This window comes from Dermacentor albipictus, chromosome 1, assembly GCF_038994185.2.
Source record: "Dermacentor albipictus isolate Rhodes 1998 colony chromosome 1, USDA_Dalb.pri_finalv2, whole genome shotgun sequence".
Classification (NCBI taxonomy): Eukaryota; Metazoa; Arthropoda; class Arachnida; order Ixodida; family Ixodidae; genus Dermacentor; species Dermacentor albipictus.
Genome location: NC_091821.1, coordinates 287812917 through 287833304, shown reverse-complemented (window position 1 = coordinate 287833304; position 20388 = coordinate 287812917). Strand labels below are relative to the sequence as shown.

The 20388-nt window shown below is 44.0% G+C and overlaps 1 protein-coding gene across 5 annotated transcripts in view; it reads left to right on the top strand.

The window, feature by feature from the left end:
• Window positions 1–20388, top strand: part of Unc-115a (Uncoordinated 115a) — a 513253-nt gene that overhangs the window by 380244 nt on the left and 112621 nt on the right. For 4 of the 5 annotated variants that reach the window (XM_070531410.1, XM_070531409.1, XM_070531407.1 and 1 more), the window contains 3 exons: window positions 3006–3147; window positions 3210–3323; window positions 8692–8780. In XM_070531410.1, coding sequence (XP_070387511.1) covers window positions 3006–3147; window positions 3210–3323; window positions 8692–8780 — 345 coding nt within the window. Of the gene's footprint in view, window positions 1–3005; window positions 3148–3209; window positions 3324–8691; window positions 8781–10667; window positions 12972–20388 lie in introns of those variants that run through there. The other variant, XM_070531411.1, reaches the window with a different exon arrangement.

Below are 20388 nucleotides of genomic sequence, written 5' to 3'. Positions count from 1 at the left end.
AAGACGAGACACGGACAAGCACTTGTCCGTGTCTCTTCTTATGTCGTCTGTTTGGTGCTTTAGTACTTAACCAACAGAGTATGTGTCAAAGTCGTTTTCTCGGCTCCGGATAAGCTTGGGAAGATGTGCAAAATGGTTAGTACTGGTTTTGTTCCAAGAGAGTGCAACATCAAACATGAAAATCAATTTGCCTCTTTTAAAGAAGGTGTTGTCTACGCCATTCCCTTGTCATGTGGCAGGCTTTATGAACGCCTGAAGGAGCACAACAACAATATGCATAATACTGTAATACTGCATAATATGCAGTATTACAGTATTATGCACAATATGTATGCACAATATGCATAATACTGGCATCCACTGTAGAGACTGCGACAGCAGGGCTTGCCACCGTGACTTCACTCAAACACAGGTAACCAACTAACGCGTGTAATCATCGAAGCAGTGCGTGTGTCAGTAGCCCCTCCTTATCGATTTTGTCCAATTTTTAGCGGGGGGGGGGGGGTGATATGATGATTAGTTATCTCCTTTGTTCAGTGCAGGATGTATGATTGACTGTGAATCTATTAATTTTTTTTCTTTTTCCATTGTTTGAAGCTGCTCTACATTCCTCGTTCCAAGCAATAAACTTCAGTTCCAAGTCGGCGCTTGTCCGTGTCGTGTCTCCCTCCTAGTCCCTGTCAAAATATGCGCTGTTCTGTTTAAAAAAAAGTGAAGCGAATACTTTGTCTCTCTCACTCCAACGGGTCACCGAAACTTGAAATTACACAACCTTCAATACTAAACACGTGGGATGACGGCTTACATGATACCATCTTGGCACGCCCACTCTTTCCATACGTGGCAGATTACCTCTAAAGCAGGGTGCACGACTACACATGCACTCAGCCACACTTACAACCATGCACAGCCGAGACACATGCCAGAAATTTCTATGCTTGCCAGCAAACCCCTCCCATCCACCTCTTGCGTGTGCTTGATCGCATTACCGCTAGCTAGCTTCCCTCCCCCTCTTTCTCATTGCTCGCATGGGAAGGCACCACTCGTGAAGCCACCATCTTTCTTGTCTCACCCTCGCACACTTTCACTTGCACCTAAAGCACAAAATGTGCAGGGAACGATAGGGTCTTATCGCACTTAGACTTTATACGGAACATGATGTGACTCCACTGCGGCAGTCGCTGTTGCCGCTCCGCATGCAGTTTGAGAGGTTCATCTGTAAGCAACCTCTTGTAATTCAATCATTTGACAATTTGCATTCCCTGAGGCAATCGTTGGGACATCTTGTAGATCTTCCCGCACATACTTTACCACAAGGATAGAGAACCCTTGCGTGGTGCTCTTTGGCAATACAGTGAAACCTCGTTATAACGAACAGTTAAAAAGTCGGAAATTAGTTCGCTATATCCATAATTTGTAATATAAGATTTCGTAAAAAATACATGCAACAGGAGCAAAATTGAGAGAAGGCACAGCAACTCAAACGATGCTTACTTGGGTCACGTTCATTTATTTACGCACAAAGAACTGCATTATCGCGGCCTACTTCTTGGTGTTGATCGCATTCCGTATCGCGCCCTGTTCCACAGTTTGCAAACACTCAACAAGGGCAAACCCACTGCCCTCAATAGCACTGCAGTGGCGGCGCAGTAAATCCAACGCAGCAAGTGCTTCTTGTGAAGTCGGAATGTTCTCATCGTCTACAGGGTCATCCTGAGCTTCGTCTGCGGGATGTTCAGAGACTTCCGCAGCGATTTCGGCGTCCGTCAGTACAGCCGTGGTCGCTGAGATGTCGTCGCCACCTACAAAGTCTTCTACAGTCATTGTTGCGGGCATGTCATTGGTATGTTCCGAGCTCTGACATCTAAAAAACATTTGTCGAGCGCCTTCTCCAAGTCGCTGAACGCAGGGGGCCGAAGACGCTGTGCACTTGGTGTCGCTGTGCACTTGGTCCCGCATGGTCTCGTGTGCTTGTGCCTTGATGACAGCTTTGTTCTTCACAATGGCACTCAAAGTGCTCCTTGGGATGCCAAATAAGTCCGCAAGAATGCACTTCTTTTCGCCGTTCTCGACACGTTGAATAATCTCGAGCTTGGTCTTTAACGTCAGTGCCACTCTTTTTTTCACATTCATCGCCATCACAGCACTACGCACACCCGCGCACCGCACTCGACACGACCACCGAAAGAGCCTCCACACAACGCTACGACGGCCACGCCACTGCTAACACTGAAACGCAAAAGCAACATTCAATCACGCCGCTGCCGCCGCTGCTGAAGCAGCGCTGTCAGCGGTTGTGAGATGCGGGCGATGACGACGTGGCATCTGTGGCACTGTCAGCGCCTGCGAGGTAGTCCTGAACGTTTGCTGCGCCGCACAACAAACTTGTAGTGCAACGAAGCCTGCCGCCTGTTATTAAAGTGAGGTAGGGCTTGGCGTCGCGAAGTTCGTTATATCCGTTTTATGCCAAACCGCGTTCGCTATGGGAAGTTAAAAATACATGTGTTTGACGAAAATATTTCGGAAGAGTTCGATATATTCAATAAATCATTATATGCGTGTTCGTTATATCAAGGTTTGACTGTACCTGGCCCTCGTGCCAGTAAAAACCACACATTCATTCAGAAATAGGGAACCATGAAACATGTATACTATGCCAGATACACATTTGACAAATTTGGTGTGGTGTTTCACCACACAACACAATGCTTTGTTTCTATTAATGTGTGAGGATTCATGAGAAAATTTGTTTTGAAAGTCATAAAATTGTTTTTAAAGAAAAGAGTATGGGTGTTCACTTTTTAACTAAGGTGCCAAATAATAATCAATTGCATGCTGTCATGGAATATGAAAACCCTTTCTATTTACAGACGATGAGCAAAACGAGAACAAGGTGAAAGCGGGAGCAAACATTGCGACAAGTGGACTTATTTTTCAAAGCGTTTTGCTCATCATCTTGAATTTTCATCTCCCGCCTTCGCCATGTTTTTCCTTTCTATTTGCAGGTGTTTCTCAAAACAGTGAAAGAGCGTGAAAAATACAGGGCCTGGAAGATGACACACGTGGACCCGCGCAATGCCTCTCGAACGCCATCAGCCAGCAAGGAGCCCACCTATCGGCTGCGCTATGACAACCCTGTCAATGCCTGTGAGTGATGTGGGCATAGCATGCTATGCTTGGGGTGCTATGATGGTCTTCTCCTCTGGCAGCTCCATCACGAGACATTGACCGACCTCGGCCATGGGAGGAGGACGAGTTTGACCGGGGATCCAGCTATCGGTCATCCATGGGACGCTCCGTTGGCACCACACCAACGTACAATGGTCAGTTATCATTATCCTCTTGCAACAAAGTAAAAAGTAGCCTGCGGAATGAAAATTTATTCACACGTGCATCATCATTATTGTACTAGGCCACAGGTTCTTCGTGCCATCCATTGAGGTTCCGCATTTCCTGCAAAAATACTCTGATGATGATAATGATGATGACGACGGCTCTTAAAATAATTGCAGGGATATAGATGAAACATTTATGAAACAATATGTTGTCACTTGCTTCTAGTTCAAAGAGAAATTACAGTTGAAGCATAATGGCTTGGCACAGAGTACACAGGCATAAAGGACGACAGGACGAGTGGCATGTTAGTGTAGTTCCTGTCATGCCATCCTTAAGCTTGAACTGTGTACCAACTAGCCCCGCAGATAGTTTGAAAGAGAATAATGTTCTCCAACATGGACACTGGGACTCTTAAGTTGTTAGATCATAAAGAATTAAAAATTATTGCACACAGTTTGCATTTTGTACTGCAGATTCATACAGTCTTTTTTGTTAAATTTTTCCCAGTCAGTCAGCCAGTCGGTCAACTGTGCGCGCCAAAATCAAACTCGAAGGCACTGTTCTTCAGTCGTGATGTCCACCATTGTGGACATAAATATTTATTCGTCAGTGAGAAAATTGCCAGTTGAGCCACCTACTAAATAAACTGTTTGCGTTTGACTTAATTTCATGTACAATCTTCAGCTGATCTGCTACTCGTGTGAAGAATGTAATGGGAATACTGACATGGGCATCTGCCATAAAATGTGTTCACGTTCCAAGCCGCCATTTTTCGCTCTATGCTCTATCCGCCTGATGTGCTGCTGCTTTGAGCGACGAGTGGCAGTCGACCATCGCAGATAATGTTTCGCACATTTTCTTGCGTGTATTGTGCATTTTTTCTGTCTTTGGGCCGAGTCTCTCTTTGCAATTTCTGACATTCATGATAAAACATGTGCCAAGGCAAATTAAGTCCAGCCACTACACAAAATATCAGTTCCCTTGTTTTATCAACAAACTCGAATGGTACAATACATATGATGGTCTTATGTTTGATTTCTAATACACAAAATTGGACAAGATTCATGTGTGTTTAACGCAGCACTCACGATAAACAACTAAAAAAACAAGTTAACTGGTAACATAATCTTAACTAACTTTTCTTAATTAACCTTCACCACTTAAAGAAAAAAAAAAGGTAGGAAATAGAAAGCGAAAATGTACTAGTTTTTAAACGTTTTCATTTCTTCAGTTCTGGTAAAAAATGAAGCAAACGGTTGCCAATATTTGTCAAAGCATGTAGCAAACCTATAAAGGCAGCACAAAAGGACACTTTGAAGAGGTACTGACATAATATTTTACACAATTCATTTTTAGCATTAGATGAAGGTCCTAGAGTTCTAAACCCTAGAAAAAATAGTGATCAGCCTCAGGGCGTTGTAAATAATTTAATATAATAGCTTTCCTATAGTCAGTTTCAGTTTAGTTTCTCAAGAGGATACTGTGTCACGACATCATGTCACATTATGTGGTCACTTGAGAGCAGGACATTGCGACGTTTTGACCTTCGCTCTCATTACCCGCCGCGGTTGCTCAGTGGCTATGGTGTTAGGCTGCTGAGCACGAGGTCGCAGGATCGAATCCCGGCCACGGCGGCCGCATTTTGATAGGGGTGAAATGCGAAAACACCCGTGTACTTAGATTTAGGTGCACATTAAAGAACCCCAGGTGATCGAAATTTCCGGAGTCCTCCACTACGGCGTGCCTCATAATCAGAAAGTGGTTTTGGCACGTAAAACTCCATAATTAAATTTTTAAATTGACCTTCGCTCTGGTTGGCTCGGTCATCTGCTATGCTACTACATCGGCCATCACAATGAGTAGTAGCATACGAGGCGACCGAGCAAGCCGGAGCAAATGTCAAAACGTCGCAATGTCTTTCTCGCACATACTATCTTGGGACGTCATGACACAGTATTTTCCTGGAAATGAAACTGAAACTGGCAATAGAAAAACTGTCTTATAAAATTATTGATGCCACACTGAGGCTTGTCACGATTTCATTTAGGGTTTGTAGATCTCGGACTCACTTAACACAAGAAATCAATAGTCGAAACTGTCCAAGTAAGTATAACGAAATGCTGTTAATTATACAACACGGCACAGATAGAATATTTTTGGCAATGGGATGACAGCTGCGCAGCAAAGTTTCACACATTTCTAAATGCGTAATTATTTCTATACTTACCCAACAAGAAAAATGCCCATTGTCCATCCCATAAGACGATCGCTTTCAAGATAAAGCCCTAAGCAGCAAGCGACTTTACCTTTGTGCTGCCTGTCGCTTGACGCGAGCGAAGCTCCCGAAGCTCTTGGCATAAGCTACACCCTGGCTATTTCACAGATCGATTTCAAGATGTGGTCCGCATGGCCATGCCATATACGCAGCCGCCGTTGGTGTACATTTGGTCACGGTTCATAGTGGTTCGACGCGGATGGAGGAGGCGCTAAAGAGCAATGATGGCTTCTAATGATCGGGACATCATCAGCGCACCTGGCTCCGCCTCCTGCAGTACTTTGCTAGCATCATCAATGCCCCTTGCACCACTGTTTGTGCCTGCCTATTTGTGTCACTGCAGCGCTGTCGTTTGTACTGGCCGGTTCAAGTTTCATAACATTGATAACGACACAAGGCTGCGTGGAGATGATCAAGTGGCACAAATGCTTACACATACTTAGATAACTCCCAGAGGAGTTTCTGTGTGATTTTTTTTCTTCTTTTCGTGTTCGAGCACATCTGGTAACTTTCAATCTTTAAAAAAAAAGCAAACCAAGGACTTTTCCTACTTAAGCCACACTAATCTAGCATGGGCTTTTTGAATTATGCATAGTGTCACCGAGTAATAGAGCAACATTATGTTAACACATGTAGTACGCATCTCTCGTATACTAGGTGTTTTCTTGGTATTTCAATCTCCACAGAACTATGTGAAACGACATTGAAAAAGTTTCTCTTGAAGGAACTCCATAGTTGTACTTCCTTCAGCAACTCGACCACAACTAACTCACTCACCTTTAACCGTTTCTTGTATTCCAAATTCAAAGGAATAATATTCATTTCTATGTCTTCATGACGACGATAACAGCACACTTGCCGCAGCACAGTGGTTGCAGGTTGATGCATGCAGTGAAAACCACGCTGAGATTGTCATTGTAGCACAGTCATATGTATGGGTTGGGGGCCAGGTCTGAGTCATTTTGGCAGTTCCCACAATGTACTACCACCTCCTTTTCTCATGTAACCCAATTTGTGCAGTGCCAAGAGCTGAGCAGGAGACACTGTCTTGGATAAACGCACTGTTTTGGGCACAATTTAAAACTGTATGAAACATGCATTACGCAGAGCACAACATTGCAAACATCACTCACAGAACGACGCCATCTGGTGCAAGGCCATCAAGTCTTCTCTTCTTGCGCGCATCAGGAGCCTTACAAAAGTGCAAACATAATTGAGGCAGCTGTCACCGCATCGACTACATCGACACTAGAACAGATGAGCAAATCCAAGGGTCATGGTCCTTCCTGCGGCGAAGTGCATAACATCAATATAAACGCCCGAATGCCATGCACGTTGAAGGCAAGGGTTCCCTTATTGGTGCACTGCACTAGCGCGAAAGAGCATAGAGAGAGTCTGGTGAGGTGGTGTTACGAGGAAGGGGAGTTGTCGTCAGCCCTTGTCGAGGGTTGGCGTTCTTTGCCGCAGAAGCTCCGGCTCGGTCTAGATCTCGTTGGCGTACTTTTGGTGCTAGATGTAGCAGGGCAGTTCATTTTCTAGAAATGTTCACACCTGTGTGAGACACCGGGTCTCATGAGGTTTAACTGTCGCTGGAGCCTTGTGCTTTGTGAAGTATTTGTGCTTTGTTGTATAGTAATTTACAGTGTTGCACAGCGTTGTACAATAATTTATAAATAAGGGCATTTGCACAGACAATGTTCACAAAGTATGTGATCAGACTGCTAGTCAAGCTTCTGTGGGGGGTTGGTTCAAAATCGAATGCATGCTTTTGTGCGAGTGATAACTCCACAAGATTGGATCCGAAATTCGAGATTATGCAGCCTCCAACACTAGACACGTGGCAAGATGGCACACACACGAAGGCACGGCCGTCCCAGCTCGCCCAGCTTTTGCGCCCACCTCCAACCCAAACCGCACTCGGCCACAGTGAACATCCAATGCAGCCAGGGTGAAAGAGGAGACGCACGCTCACCTGCTCACGTGTGCATCAAGCTACCATCCTTTCCAGCTTCTCCCACGCTCAATAGCATCTTAATGGCACTGGGACTGCATACGAAATGCGAATGTGAGAAAGCCTTGCTGCTCCGCTTCGACGGCCGCTATCTGTCGCGTAGTGCATGATTTGACTAATGTATTTGGGAGCAGCGGCATATAGTTCAACAATTTGACCATCTGCATCCGCAGCAGTTTCCATTTGTTGCCTAACTATTCCTATGTGTTGGCCTTGAAATTTCATTATATTGAAATTGTCTATACACACACAAGAAGTTATAAAAATTTTAATAATTTATCTCTATTATTTCATTATATTGAAGTTTCTTAAGTTGAAGTTTAACTTTGCATGACACGTAGTGGACTCTGCATTAAGTGAATGCAAAACGTACGACACTAAACTCGCAGACAACTTTCTGTGGCTATGAAGGGAAAGCTACGGAGGCAGAGCTTCTGCACATATGTTACCGCGCCAAGCAGTCCACCAGCATTTGACAGTGCTTTTGGTTGCTCAGAACAGACGCTGAATCGGCAAAACTTCCCAGTTTAACGATTTCATGTTTGCCTAGACACGGAAGGGAAAAGCCACAAAATAAGTAAGCTTTCACATTCAGTTTTGTGTTTTATCTTATTTACCTGTTGCTAATAAGGTGTTTGTTTTCTCTCCCCCAACGTAGATCAAAACGCGTGACTCTTTTTAGAAGCGCTCACTTGTGCGTGCTTTGCCTTTGTAGCTTTTCCCTTCATAGCCACTGAAAGTTGTCCGTGAGTGTATCACACACTGAACCAACTGAAAACGTTTCACTGCTGGTGTTTCCTAACTGTTTGAAAAATTTGTTACTGAGTGCATTTTGCATTTGCTGATTACAATCACCTTGTTTTCAGTAAATTACTAATTGTAGCGGTAGAAGAATTGATGGTTCAAAATGTATCTAAAAATATAAATGCAGCAGCCCACAGCAAGAAAAAGTAGCACAATACATAATTTAAGCTATGCCATATTCTTGTGTTATGTGTGCACTACCAGAATCTCTTGTGCATTCGCAGTAGTGCATAGCTTCAAGTGATGGTACACCTTGTCTCTGCAGTGGTGTCATCCCTGCGCACAGTCCCCAAGCCAGGCTATGGTTTGGCAACCAAGTCAGCAACTCTGCCTGTGGGTGGTCGGGATTTTATGGTGAGTGCATGACCTGACTCCAAGTGGTGTTCCATGGCCTGTTCATGTGTCCCTCCCTTTCTCTTACGAAACACAATTTAATTGCAGCTGCTGCTTATTACTAATCAGCATGCCTTCACTGACTGTTTTTTTTTTTTTTTCATTAATCAAGTGCTGCTCTTCAGAATTGTCGGTTGTTTTTTCGCGCCTGACAGAGTGGGGACAGCACAAGCAGACAATGGAAACTGTTGGGGCCGTTTCAGCACTCTACAAGTGACAAGCACCTGCGTCTTGTGAATGCAGCAAAAGAGACCTCAGTTTAATGTTCTATTGAACACTCCTATAAAAAGTATATTTTTAGTAGTTTTTCATCTTGTTTTGCCTTGCATATGTGCATTTTTAGAATGACCCATATAATGTCACAACATAGCCTCCATAAGCAAACTGGTGGCCTAGCAGGTTGGCTTCATGTTCAAAGGGATGCTTAACGTTATCACCGGATGCATCTTGTGATTTTTCTAGAGGCCTCTTCAGTTTGATATTGTGGTAGTGGCCAATAGTTTTAGCAGCTTTGTTGTGTATTGCCCTTTATAAGCACAGGGGATGAATGTGCTTTCAGCACCTGCATATGGGATGCACTGTTTGTACAACAGTGTGTGGCGGCTGTGTTCTGGTAGTGTTGATGTGGTGCTCAAAGCATGCTGTATCAATGCCACCAAGATGTGCTCACTCGATCAGCTGCCATGCTTTTTACAGCCTTGCTGGCATTCTTGCCTGTTGTGGCAGAAGCATGAATCAGTTCAGTTTCAGGACCACAGCCATAATTGCATCACAGCCTATGAGGCAAACACACTGCTTGCGTGCATGACAGTTTTGATATGGTCTAAGCCTTGCTATACCTGAAGCCTTCAAGAATCTTGCTACAATGGAACACTTCTCACACTCATGCCACAGTGCTGCGGTTATATTCAGGGATTTGATTTCTCAGCATCTACATCTTAAAACTTTGGCAGGCATCTATCGAAACTTTTTTCACAAAAAAAAAAAAAACATTGGCACGTATCAGCACCTATTTTGTTGCAAGTGCACCTTTTAAGCATTTTAGGCATTTTCTTGATTGGCAACATTTCTGAGACATTTATGTTGGGAAGCAAACGGTGGCTTTAGAAAGCTTTATTGTTCTAAAGCCAGTGAGGTAAATTAGTTAGAAAAGTTAAACTTGTTAAATTAGATACCTATATAATGCAAAAGTTTTTGTCTTAGAGCTGGCAGCACTCATTCTAGTTTGTCATGGGCACTTGAGATTAAGCCCACTGACACTAGTTGTATGGGCATCTGGCAGCAATTCCCAAAAAGGATGTGTACAGGGCTTCATTGTCCCTCCTTTCTTTTTCACTTTATGGTTTAGAAGGCAGGCCACCAAACAACAAGAAGGGCATTGCATATTGCCACTCTTGTAGCACTATTCCAGATAGCTATTTTTCAACTTTTTTCCATCTGCAGAGAACGCAGCGCCTTGGTCTTTCCCATCCACAGCGTTGCATGCATGTTGCATGCCATGGATCGAGTCTCCCCACAGAAAATAGTTTCTCCTATAGCCTCCTGAATCATAGAATTGATTGAGGAAACTTCGTCAGTGTAGGTTTTTTTTCTGGCTGCCAAGTTACCATTTTAGCCGCTTGGCGGCCAACGATCGTCGTTTCTACAGTTTGAAAAATGACGACATTCACATTCTCCACAAGCTCCGAAAACGAGGTATTGTTAACTTTTTTTTTTTTTTAGGCGACATAGCTTATTTTCGTGAGATCTGTCCTGTATTTTTTTATGTGCATTTATATAACTACCGCTAATGCATCTGGCTTTATTTGGTTTGCTCAGTTTGCTTTCTTCTTTTAATCTGTTTTTCAGGCATCCACTGCCATCCCAACTTTGTTGTTCTGTTCAGTTCCAAGTGAGAGGCCAAAATATTTTCTTCGTGCAAACCTGCTGGGTATGATTGACACTAATGAGAGTGATTTTTCTGTTGGCAAGAGAAGTGAAGATGAAGTGCCTAAAGATATGAGATGAAGAAGAGGCCAATTCAATGGAAGCTGATGAGGTTGAAGTTCGAGCACGACAAGGCAAACAAACAGACAGACGTTCCTGCAGAGGATCTCAAATCGAAGTGCTTGAAGAAGCGGTACACATAGCTAAGGGGGACTTTGATCAAGAAGCTGTGTTTTGAGAAAATTTTCCGCTGCCACTTGCAGAGCCATTGAACATGAAGCAACAGTTTGATATGTTGGTTTTGCGATCCATGTTGAAAGCCATTGTAGAAGAAACCAACAAATACTACTTTCAAAAACACGGGACCCGCTAAACCTTACTGCTGAGGAACTAGCATCTGTGCTAGCGATGGTCTTTAGGGTGGGACTTGTGAACATGCACAGGATTTGTGCATACTAGGAAAATGGAAGCGGATATGAACTTGTGGCCCAGGTTATGTCCTGAAACAGGTTTGAAAAAAATAGCAAGCCACTGGCAATTTTTCGACAAGGATGCGGCCACAGATAAAATTAAAGAAGACAAGTGTTAGAAAGTGCGCCCATGGCTGACATTTTATGCAGCAATATGCTTAGCGTAACTCGAAAAAAAAAAAAGTCTGCAGTGGATGAAATTTTGATCCCTTTCTCTGGGCGGTGTTACATCCATCAATACATGCTAAATAAACCAAAAAGCAAATGGGGCCTACAGTTTTGGGTGTGTTCTGGTGACTTGGGTCTGTGCTACGATTTTGACATGTAGCAATGCTGTAACAAAGGTTTGTATGGCTACCAGGATGGCTATCAGCTCAGATTGGGAGCTGGTGTTGTGCTCCAGCTGTGATCGAGCCTTCCAGAGCGAGACGACAATGTAGTTCTGGCAGACAACCTCTATATTGGCCCTCACCTTGTAACAGAACTCACGAGAATGGATATCTCATATATTGGCACCGTCCATGAAAACAGACTTCATTGCTGCAAGGTAATGGACGAGAAATTGGTGAAAAAGCGAGGCTGGGGTACCTACGATACTTCACTTGCCGCCTGTAATCAAAAGACAATGGTAGCCGTGAAGTGGTATGACAACCGCACTTCGAATCTCCTTTCCAATCATATTGGTGTCAACCCAGTTGCTTCTGTGAAAAGATTGGACAACAAGGAGAAAAAGCATGTTCTTGTAGAGTGTCCAGCGATCATTCCTGCCTTCAACAGATTAATGGTGTTGACCTTCTCGACAAAATGTGTTTCTCCTACCGCTTTTCCATAAGGTCCAAACGCTGGTATATGTATTTATTTTTGTACACTCTGAAAATGGCTGCTGTAAATATGTGGCTCATGCAGAAAAGAAACCTTCAGCAGCAGGGATCATCCATACCCTTGAGGAAATTCCTCACTGAGCTCGCTACGAGCCTTTTCTTGTACCCCAAGCATCCTCCAGGACATCCTTCTATAGAGAATGTTGCTCCGCTCAAGAAGAAACTGTTCTTGAATGTCCCTTGCGAAATCAGAACAAACGGCAAGGAACATTGGCCTATCGGGAATGTACGACGAAACTGCTGCAAGGCATGCCCAGGAAGGTACACGTATGTCTCGTGTTTGAAGTGCCTAGTAATGCATTGGACAAGGACCGCAACTGTTTTGTAGAAATCAGTAGACTACGAACAGGCAGACTTATGCTTTGTATTGTTTTTCATGTGATACGTGCCAAAAAAGATTGCACAAAGTAAAAAAGATGGTTGGCTTGGCTTGGCTTGGCATTCATTTTGTACAATACTTCCCAGTGTTGCATATGCATATATGCAACATTTAATAAATAATTAAAACTATATCTTCAAATTTTTTATTCCATAAAAGTATTTCCAGTTGCTCTATAAACATGACGAAGAAATATTTTAAATTTCTGAATGGTGTTTAATCCTGGGAACCTGGGAATTAAAGGGTTAAGTATGTTGTGTATTAGTGGAGGAGATTGTTTTGGCATAGCACAATGTTCAGTATATTGGACACTGGAACTCTGCCCAGTCTTTTCCGAGGCAGCTTGCACACATTGAGAAATAGTGTTTATATAAAGAAATGTATTTATTTTGTGTAGAAATACAGCTAAACCTCGAAATAAAGAAGTAGGTAAAATCGCAGTTTGCTTCGTTGTATCAAAATTTCATTGTATTAAAATTCGCCCTTTTGCAAGTAAGTACAGTTGCTGATCGATTTTTCTTACAAGGAAAGGGGCCGCAGAATTTTTCGAATTATCGGGCAATCGAAAAAGAGCAAATATGAATGAGAAAACAATTCATTTTGATGAATTTGGGAGTTGGCGACGAATAACACTGTTTCATGCCACGTCGAAGGTATCTTCACATCGACGGTACAAATAAAGCGAAGCTAGCCACGCTTTCGCGTGCACTCCACCCCTGCGGCTGGTAACGTCATCCGCACTGGGATGACACTATCATTAAAAGCGCTGGCAGTGGGGAGTGAAGGCTTCATCTGTCTCTCGTTCCAACGAGTCACCGAAACTCAAGATTACGCAACCACCGATGCTAAACGCGCTAGAAGACGGGTTACATGATGCCATGCTGTCTCGACACGCCCACTCTTTGCACACGCAGTACACGGCTGCGTATGCGCTCGGCTATGCTTACAGCCATGCCAGCCACGGCCGGCCGAGACACGTGCCAGGAATAGCGACATGCGCCAACTTACCCCCTGCCCCCACCCCTCGCACGCGCTTCATCACCTTATCGGAAGCGAGCTCCCCTCCACCTCTTTCCCTTTGCTCATGCAGAAAGGCAGCACTCATGAATCCACCATCTTTCTTGTCTGACCCTCGCAGACTTTCACTCGCACGTAAAGCACAAAGTGCGCGGGCCACAATAGGATCTTATCGCACTTGGACTTTATAAGGAGCATGATGCGGCTCCACTTCGCGGGTTGCTCTTGGTGCGCTGCGCGCGATTTTAATTCAATTATTGGACCATCTGCGTCAGAAGTTTTCATTTATTGTCTCGGCATACCTTTGCGGCGGAAGCGAAATTACATTATATTGAAATCGCATACAAACACACTTCGTTATATCGAAATTCTGAATACATGGTGTTCGATGGACAAGAAGTTATGAAAAGTTAAGTAGTTGGTTATATCGAAGGGAAAAGGAAGGTGTATAATCAGTGCATTTTACCGGTGCCGACATATGGGGCAGAGACTTGGAGTCTGACAAAGAAGCTTGAGAACAAGTTAAGGATTGCACAAAGAGCAATGGAACGAAGAATGCTCGACATAACCTTGAGAGACAGAAAGAGTGGTTTGGGTTAGAGAGTGCAAACGGGTGTAGCCTATATTCTAATTGATGTTAAGGGAAAAAAATGGTGCTGGGCAGGTCATGTAATGCGCAGGTTAGATAACTGTTGGACCATTAGGGCTACAGAATGGGCACCAAGAGAAGGGAAGCGCAGTAGAGAAAGGCAGAAGACTAAGTGGTGGGATGAAATGAGGAAATTCGCGGGTGCTAGTTGGAATCTGTTGGCACAGGACAGGGGTAATTGGAGATCGCAGGGATAGTCCTTCGTCCTGCAGTGGACATAAAATAGGCTGATGATGATGATTATGATGACGATGATATATCGAGAATTTTATTATATTGAAGTTCGTTATATTGAGGTTTAACTGTATTGTCACAGAATTGAAAAAAAAAGTAGTATATAAGTAGCTGTTTCTGTGCTAATTCTTTTGGTGGGCCAGCTCAAAGAGCACCTTCTGTTTGGTCACACAGAAAAACATCTAGTACAGAACAACTTTGCTTTCATGCTGCACCCCATGCAATGGGCAGCGTGAACAGCATCTGCCAGTGTTGAAGAGTGGCCACTGACTTCGCTTGGATCCTCATCGGAGACCTGAGGTCTGCATAAGGGATTGGTGTTGAGCCAATTGGTGTTGCATTTGGATGGGGAAATAGTGTGCAAGACAAGGACGATAGATATGTGAATTGGCAGTTCCTGACGAAGCTCAGAGGACTTTGAAGCGTGGGCCAAAATTCTGCCTCCCACAGAATCTGGACAAACCATAACTTCTCCTCATAGTCAAGTGTACAGCCTCAAAAGCCACATTGGGTTGTTAGTCAGTGCATGTGTTGTCTATATCATCGTCCTCGTCTTACGTGCTGTCTCCCCATCCATATAAGGTTTATTTTTTGAAGACTGTTTAGTGCCACAAATCAAAAACCCCAGCAGTTCATCCATTACTATGCCCACCATATCGGTGCATTCAAAATGACCAGTTTTCAGCATTGAATCTGTTGGATAGGCCAAGTTTATGTCTGCATGTGAACACCTAAAATTATTGTGGATTCTGTATTCTTAACTCTCACAAAAGTCCAAAGATACAATCTCAAAGTCTGCACAAGTACAAAACATAGCACTTACTTCTCCAACAATTGTCGCAAAATGCCACACCGCTGATAGTCCTCGTATTAGTCCTCCCTCGCCATCGTGGCTTATGTATTTTCTTCTATACTTCCTAAATGGCATAGCTAGGTGTAAAAAATATCCTCAGATTTACGAGGATAGAATCCTTGGTAATGGAGCACTGGCTTAGCATTTAATGTCCAATACAGCTGGGATTCGGGAGGCCAGAGGGTTTTTCGAGTTTAGTGTACATTGAATGCCACTTGCTTGAGCCCATTTCTCTTCTTTTGTACAAAACTTGCTGTTTAGGGCAGCTGTTACTTTAACGTCATGCAAGCGAAGCAAATTTTGGGGGCAGTCGAAATTCATTGAGGAAAGCCCCTGCAAGCTCCCGCGGCTGATAGCATCGCCCGCATTGGGACGACGCTACCATTCGAAGTGCCAGCAGTGGGGAACGAATGCTTCTCCTTCCTCTTGCTCCAATGGGTTGTCAATGATTCTTTAGAGACTTATGCGTGCCACAGAGACAGGACGTCGAACGAAAAAGGGACACACACCATGCACAAACTTCAACTGGCTTTTACTGTGACAGCGACATTATATATGCTTCCACAATCAGGAAAAAACAGGAAGGCAAGAAAAAAAAAAACTGCATAGCCACGTGTGCCGGAGAAACCTAAAACTTGTCACTGTCATACCGTTTCACCATCCAGAAACCTCCCTTATCACTTAATGCTACAGATGGGGCACTCGCACATCTCTGATCACGCCGAATAATTTTTCTGGCCTCGACTATCTCCCTGGTTAACCGATTTATGTGAGAAAATAAAGTTGTGCATGTGTTAAAGATAGGATAGCAACTATTGCATGACTTGCAGGGTTCTGCCATGGGGCCTTCGATGCCTTGCTTTACCTTGCGGCGATGTTCTGCTAGCCTTAATTTACGCATCGGCTGATTTGGCCGATATAACACTCGCCGCACGACAAGGGAGCCCACTATACTACCCCTTCATTGCATGCAACAAACTTGTTTTGGTGCTTTATCATGCATTTTGGTTTTTCAATTTTAATTGAGCAGCTTTTCCTACAGCCTTTCTAGTTTTGGAGGAGGTCGAGAACACGACTTTGACGCCAGAGGGAGATCCTATCTTCTTTAGGTGATGTGAAATTTTATGTCTGCGCGCATAAGTCTAAAGAATCATGTACAACCAACTTGCCCAAAACTTAATGCTTCCAGGTTGTCAAAACTTGAGATTACGGAACCTCCAATACTAAACGCGCAGGAAGGCAGCTTACATGAGGCCAGGCTGTCCGGGCACACCCACTCTTTGCAAAGCACGCGGCAGATTACCTCTAAAGCAGGGTGCGCGGCTACATATGTCCTGAGCTGCGCTTACAGCCATGCTCAGCCACAGCCGAGATGTGCAGTGCACACGAAATCGCGACACGCACCAACTTACCCCCCCCCCCCCTTCACGTGCGCTCGATCTCGTTACCACAACCTGCTCACCTCCCCCTATTACCTCTGCTCGCACAGGGAGGCGGCACTCATGAAGCCATCTTTCTTGTTCCACTCTCGCACACTTTCGTTCGCACCTAAAGCACACAGTGCACGGGACGTGATAGGATGTTATCGTGCTTTCACTTAATACAGAAAATGATGTGGCTCCATTTTGGCAGCCGCTCTTGTTGTGCTGCGAGCGATTTGAGAAGTGCGTTTGCAAGCAGCCACTTGTAATTCAATCATCTGACCATCCGCGTCTGCAGAAGTTTCCATCTATTGCCTCAGCATTCCTTTGCAGCAGAAGCAAAATTTCGTTATATTGATATTGTATACAAACAGACTCCGTTATATTGAGGTTCTAAATGCATGGTGTTCTATAGACAAAAGGTTATGAAAAGGTAAATATTTTGTTATATCGAGAATTTCATTATATTAAAGTTTGTTATATCAAGGTTTAACTGTAGTCACTATTTAATAATTCTAATATTTTTTAATTCTTTACATTGTCGATTGTGTTTCATCATCAGCAGCAGCAGCCTGGTTACTCCCATGCAGGGCAAAGGCCTCTCCCATACTTCTCCAACAGCCCCGGTCATGTACTAATTGTGGCCATGTCATCCCTGCAAACTTCTTAATCTCATTCGCCCACCTAACTTTCTGCCGCCCCCTGCTACATTTCCCTTCCCTTGGAATCCAGTCCGTAACCCTTAATGACCATTGGTTATCTTCCCTCCTCATTACATGTCCTGCCCATGTCCATTTCTTTTTCTTGATTTCAACTAAGATGTCATTAACTCGCATTTGTTCCCTCACCCAATCTGCTCTTTTCTTATCCCTTAACGTTACACCCATCATTCTTCTTTCCATAGCTCGTTGCGTCGTCCTCAATGTAAGTTGAACCCTTTCTGTAAGCCTCCAGGTTTCTGCCCCGTAGGTGAGTACTGGTAAGACATAGCTATTATACACTTTTCTCTTGAGGGATAAGGGTAACCTGCTGTTCATGATCTGAGAGTGCCCGCCAAAAGCACCCCAGCCCATTCTTATTCTGATTATTTCCGTCTCATGATACGGATCCATCGTCACTACCTACCCTAAGTAGATCTATTCCCTTACCGCTTCCAGTGCCTCGCTACCTATTGTAAATTGCTGTTCTTTTCCGAGACTGTTAAACATTACTTTAGTTTTCTGCAGATTAATTTTTGGACCCACCCTTCTGCTTCACCTCTCCAGGTCAGTGAGCATGCATTGAAATTGGTCTCCTGAGTTACTAAGCAAGGCAATATCATCAGCGAATCGCAAGTTGCTAAGGTATTCTCCATCAACTTTTATCCCCAATTCTTCCCGCTCCAGGTCTCTGAATACCTCCTGTAAACACGCTGTGAATAGCATTGGAGAGATCGTATCTCCCTGCCTGATGCCTTTCTTTATTTGGATTTTGTTGCTTTCTTTATGGAGGACTACGGTGGCTGTGGAGCCGCTATAGGTATCTTTCAGTATTTTTACATACGGCTCGTCTTCACCCTGATTCCGTAATGCCTCCATGACTGCTGAGGTTTCGACAGAATCAAACGCTTTCTCGTAATCAATGAAAGCTATATACAAGGGTTGGTTATATTCCGCACATTTCCCTATCACCTGATTGATAGTGTGAATATGGTCTATTGTTGAGTAGCCTATACGGAATTCTGCCTGGTTCTTTGCTTGGCAGAAGTCTAAGGTGTTCCTGATTCTATTTGCGATTACCTTAGTAAATAGTTTGTAGGCAACAAACGGTAAGCTGATCGGTCTATAATTTTTCAAGTCTTTGGCGTCCCCTTTCTTATGGATTAGGATTACATTAGCGTTCTTCCAAGATTCTGGTACGCTCGAGGTCATGAGGCATTGTGTATACAGGGTGACCAGTTTCTCTAGAACAATCTGCCCACCATCCTTCAACAAATCTGCTGTTACCTGATCCTCCCCAGCTGCCCTCCCCCTTTGCATAACTCCCAAGGCTTTCCTTACTTCTTCAGGCGTTACCTGTGGGATTTCGAATTCATCTAGACTATTGTCACGTGGTGGTGACGTGAAGAACACAGTAGCAATACTGTGATAGACAAAACTAACTTTTATTGGGCGAACCTGTGCCCACAAAACAGGCTACACTTATAGCACAACGATAGCGGCGAACACGGTCAGCGATCGTCGAAAAATCTGATCAGTGGTTCAAGCGCGTCGGCTTTTATACACAATTGTCGAATGTTCCAGACTAATCGTTGGGACCCGCGTGCCTTCCATAAAGTTCTACATCTTTCGCGTCAGGCGAATAAATCAGATAACACAAGGTTCGGCAACAACAGACTGCGGATAGAAGCATCGATAACTTTCCAGAAACTTTGGATACATGCAAGCGCGTCCCGCGCTGTGCGATAAGATTTGTTAGGCGGTGAAACCTGGTCGCCCGATAAATATAAATACACGTGTCACTATTCTGCCTTCCATTAACGTCGTAGGTGCCACTGGTACTGTATAAATCTCTATAGAACTCCTCAGCCACTTGAACTATCTCATCCATATTAGTAACGATATTGCCGGCTTTTTCTCTTAACGCATACATCTGATTCTTACCAATTCCTAGTTTCTTCTTCACTGCTTTTAGGCTTCCTTCGTTCCTGAGAGCATGTTCAATTCTATCCATGTTATACTTCCTTATGTCAGCTGTGTTACGCTTGTTGATTAACTTGGAAAGTTCTGCCAGTTCTATTCTAGCTGTAGGGTTAGAGGCTTTAATACATTGGCGTTTCTTGATCAGATAGTTCATCTCCTGCGAATGCTTACTGGTATCCTGTCTAACGGAGTTACCACCGACTTCTATTGCACACTCCTTAATGACACCCCCAAGATTGTCGTTCATTGCTTCAACACTAAGGTCCTCTTCCTGAGTTAAAGCCAAATACCTGTTCTGTAGCTTGATCTGGAATTCCTCTATTTTCCCTCTTACCACTAACTCATTGATCGGCTTCTTATGTACCATTTTCTTCCGTTCCCTCCTCAGGTCTAGGCTAATTCGAGTTCTTACCATCCTATGGTCACTGTAGTGCACCTTATTGAGCACGTCCACATCTTGTATGATGCCAGGGTTAGCGCAGAGTATGAAGTCTATTTCAGAGTATGAAGTATTTCATTTCGCCGTTCAGGCTCCTCCACTTTCGGCTATCCCGCTTGCGGAAGGTGTTCATTATCCGCCTATTATTCTGTTCCGCAAACTCTACTAATAACTCTCCCCTGCTATTCCTAGTGCCTATGCCATATTCCCCCACTGACTTGTCTCCAGCCTGCTTCTTGCCTGCCCTGGCATTGAAGTCGCCCATCAGCATAGTGTATTTTGTTTTGACTTTACCCATTGCCGATTCCACGTCTTCATAGAAGCTTTCGACTTCCTGGTCATCATGACTGGATGTAGGGGCATAGACCGGTACAACCTTCATTTTGTACCTCTTATTAAGTTTCACAAGAAGACCTGCCACCCTCTCGTTAATGCTATAGAATTCCTGTATGTTACCAGCTATGTTCTTATTAATCAGGAATCCGACTCCTAGTTCTCGTCTCTCCGCTAAGCCCCGGTAGCACAGGATGTGCCCGCTTTTTAGCACTGTATATGCTTCTTTCAGCCTCCTAACTTTACTGAGCCCTGTTATATCCCATTTACTGCCCTCTAATTCCTC